We start from the raw sequence: 3,936 nt of genomic DNA, 5'->3' as shown, positions 1-3,936 counted from the left end.
CAAAAATTGGTGCTTTCCTCATTGTTTGAGCAATTTTTTCACCGATCGGCCGGACTAAGTTGTGAGTTTTGAGTAAAAAAAATATCAAATATTTAGACCGAAATTTATTATCAAAATAAGATATATACGATTCGATAAATGATCGTTTGTGTATCACTGTAAACTCTTTCGTTCTACTATTGATATTTAAGATTGAAAGATTAAAATTGTTGGGGCAAATTTTGTTGAAATCGTTACAAGAATTCGAAAACAGTTGTCTAATAGTTGGCAAAGGTACCAGGATTATAATAAAGGAAACCAGACGCGCGTTTCGTCTACATAAGACTCATACTGGCATACGTGACGTAAGTTCAACAAATCTACAGCATAGGGCGCTATCATCCAAAACAGGTAAACGGAGATTACTATCTATATACTAGTAAATATATATTACTTCCTCTTTCAGGTGGGCGTTAAAATGGCGACATCGAATGATAGTCATTTCGTTGATATAACTACGTGTGCAATTTGTTTGGAGAAACTAAACGTTCCAAAGTATTTGCCATGCTTGCATACATTTTGCGAAAGTTGCATTCAGACGTATATTTCGTCCAAATTTGAGAAAGGACATAAGCAAAGTATTGAATGTCCGATATGCAGGACAAATGTTAATACACCGAATGAAACCTATTCTTCTGAGGAATGGGCTAAAGGATTACCGCTTAATTTTCTCATTGCTGGATTGTTACAGCGGGAAAAGTACAAAGTCCGCAAAAACATTGCATGGTATGTGAGCGAATGGAAAAGATTTCAGATGCCACTTTCGTATGTTTTGATTGCTCCGATTTGTTGTGTGATAACTGTTGTAAACACCACAAAGCAATCAAATATACAGCGGACCATGAAATCAATCCAATAGAAAAGCTTACATCAGACATTAATTTATATAAAACCTTTAAAAATAAATGTTCTGAACATAAGGGTAAAGACGTAGAACTTTATTGTGTCGATCATCAGAATCCCTGCTGTTCGATGTGTGTATCGATCTCTCATCGCAAGTGTGAGAAAGTTCTATCTATCGAGGATGCTGCTCGAGAGTACAACGGGACAGAGGAAGTAAATAAATTGAGAACCCAGCTCGAAAAAGTAGAAGATGATATTAAAGACATAATTAAAGATCGCCAATCTGCTATGGACAAGTTAGAAAGTCAGTATTTAGATCAGAAAAAGAAACTTGATAACGTTTTCAGTGAGCTTGTTTCTAAGATAAATGATCTCAAAGTTCAAAGAGAGACAGAACTTCTGAAAATATACAATGAGGCAAAAACAAATATTGATATGATTAAATTGATTTTTACAAATAAAAAGAAAAATATAGAAAACGAGAAACAAATTCTTGACGCATGCGAGAGTAAAGCATCCGATGTTCAGGTCATGATAGAAGTCAAGAGATTAAATCAACATCTAGAGGAACATAAGAACATTATACAATGTAAAGCTGACGAAATAGTTGATTATGAACTTTCTTTACAAAATGAAAATATTTCTGATCTGCTAGCTAGAGCAGAAAGTTCATGCAAGATTTCATTGGACAAGAACAAACCTATTTTAGATATTATAAAGACAGGATCTACCAAATTGTCAGAGATACACAGTTGTAATCGATTTGTGTCAAATTCAGGTGATTGGACTGTTAGTGGAAACTCCGATGCTATATGTTTTCAAGTGTCTAAAGAAATACAACTGTGCGGAATTTTATCTTATGTATGTAAAGATGGATCATCGACATTTCAAATGACCGCTTCAGTTAAAGACGAGTCCACAGATCTGGTTTTAGTGTCAGATTCCATTGACAGTAAATTAGCCAAGAACAAATGTGTCAAGATTCATTTTCAGAAACCTGTGAAACTATTAGCTAATAAAAAGTACCACGCTATTCTAGTGATGAAAGGCCCGGTATGTTATTCTGGTGGAAATGGGAAACTTGTAGTAGACAGTAATGGTGTACGTTTTTCGTTTGAAAATTCTAAGTTTGATACAAATTCTACATCAACCGGTGAAGGCCAGATTCCTGGATTTTTGTTTAGAAATCTTTTGTAAATGTAATCGTTACTCTAAAACATTATTATTCTTAAACAAGATTTAACATTTATTTCAATGTGTGATATGAAGCTGAATATAACTCTAGAATATAGCCTCACGTTACTGATAATGAAACTGTTTTAAAATGATTGTAGAATATGTGATTTAAGATAACGGGGGTGTTTTGTAAAAAGTAAAATAACCAAAATACAGAACTGCAAGATACATTACAGCTAATACATTAATGCTAGCAAGACAAATCTTTGTTTGGCTTGTTTGCTTTGCTTGTCATCAATGTTTGCTCAAGCATGGCAATTAAGATAGGCGGGGCTTCAGCTTGTATACGTCATACTTAAATTTTATTGGACGATTATGTTTGAAGTTAAGGACACTAAATTTTAAACATCACAAGATGACAAATATAAAGCGCAATCGTAGAAATGGAAGCCAAAAAAATGTATTTGTTTTTTTCTCGAAGATATGCATTTTCATCATCCAACTGTCGTCAATTATGTTTAGAAAGCAAAATAACTATTCTAACACACCTACTCTGATTTAGTGATTCATTAGGTATTTCATTTGACCCATATATTTCATCTTTAAGTACTGTGATTTTTTTATGTTATAAAGTCAACCTGTAGCTTTGCTATATGAAAATGATAGAATCTGAAGCGATATGATGTATCAAATGTTCTTCCTTTGTGCGTTTTTTAGACAAATTATTCATCTCAAACACACTCTAACATAAGAAGGTTCGCTCGATTTTCTCTTTTTGATACAATTCATTTTTTCCAATTTTTTGATTTTTTTTCTTGAGTCAGGTAATGATGAAAGGACAGACACGGACATAAGTAAACCTATAGATTGATATGTTCTCCGTCTGTATTAATTAAAAAAAAAAAGGGAAGAATTTTCTTCATTTAACTTGATAGATAACCATGTCGTCGACTTGATATTTAACTGTTCTACTTAACTATGTAATAGATAAATTAAAAACTTATGCAAAAGGTTGTTTTTTACAATAAAACTCTCGTATTTGGGAAGAAAATTGTTATTTTATTTGTTTCTATTCACTTTTAAAAAAATTCTTACTAAAGTATTTAAGAAACGTCGCACGCTACTGGTGTTACTTTGGTGAAATCACGGACAAGACACATTCATCTTGTTAGTTTTTAAACATAAACAATGATATTATAAAGTGTTGTATATCATCTTAAAGCTCTTAAACTCTTCTTTTAGATTATTGCCATTTTGTATATGTAACAGACCATTTTCATTAATTAAAACTCAATAAAACCTTTATTTTGCAATATAATTTCCTTGTCCCGCGTTACACTTTTAGTTTTGTGAAATTCCGAATACCGTTAAAAACATATAATCTTTTTTACCAAACGATATTAAAGTTTGTCTAGAACAAGCAATTTATAAGTGGGCGATGACGTAATGTCGATTTTTCTCTCTCGAAAAGACGGAAATATAAGAAAAGGGATCAAGATGATACAAATTATGTGTCCCATGCACGAAAGGTTGCCGTATTTTTTTTTTAAATTGTCCCAAAAAGGGAATTATAGAGAAATTCCCATGTCGAAAGTAAATAATTCTTGTACTAGTATTTTGTACAAAGATCACACTCTCGCCTCGTGCAATAATCAGGAAATTTTAAAACAAATTCTTTTTATTCGAGTTGATTAGCAATGTCCGACATTTTGTCCCCTTCAAACCAAATCAAACGTAGGGTTACGTTTTCTGTGTTTTCATGATGTTTATTTAATACAGTGCCATTCGCTACATATTTTTTTTTATAATGGATAAAAGTACAAAAATTTATCTTTATTTTGATATTAAATTCCCATAAATTAAATCTAATATACAAGA

General features: G+C 32.0%; 1 protein-coding gene across 1 annotated transcript; it reads left to right on the top strand.

Annotated features, from left to right (window-relative positions):
* The first annotated feature begins 457 nt into the window (after positions 1-457).
* On the top strand, positions 458-2,085 carry LOC134699020 (uncharacterized). Its single transcript, XM_063560711.1, has 2 exons — positions 458-509; positions 731-2,085. Exons 1-2 carry the CDS (start codon positions 458-460, stop codon positions 2,077-2,079), a joined length of 1,401 nt encoding a protein of 466 aa, XP_063416781.1. The 3' UTR covers positions 2,080-2,085.
* Positions 2,086-3,936: the final 1,851 nt, after the last annotated feature.

Source organism: Mytilus trossulus, unplaced genomic scaffold (genome assembly GCF_036588685.1).
Source record: "Mytilus trossulus isolate FHL-02 unplaced genomic scaffold, PNRI_Mtr1.1.1.hap1 h1tg000024l__unscaffolded, whole genome shotgun sequence".
In the NCBI taxonomy this organism is placed as follows: Eukaryota; Metazoa; Mollusca; class Bivalvia; order Mytilida; family Mytilidae; genus Mytilus; species Mytilus trossulus.
Note: the sequence above shows the minus strand (reverse complement) of the source record. Positions and strands in the feature narration are given on the sequence as shown.

Excerpts from the sequence above, each read along its gene's own strand:
- LOC134699020 (XM_063560711.1), top strand. The coding sequence starts at position 458 with ATGGCGACATCGAATGATAGTCATTTCGTTGATATAACTACGTGTGCA. Across the intron at positions 510-730 it reads TATAACTACGTGTGCAATTT|CGGGAAAAGTACAAAGTCCG; the intron begins GTTTGGAGAAAC and ends GGATTGTTACAG.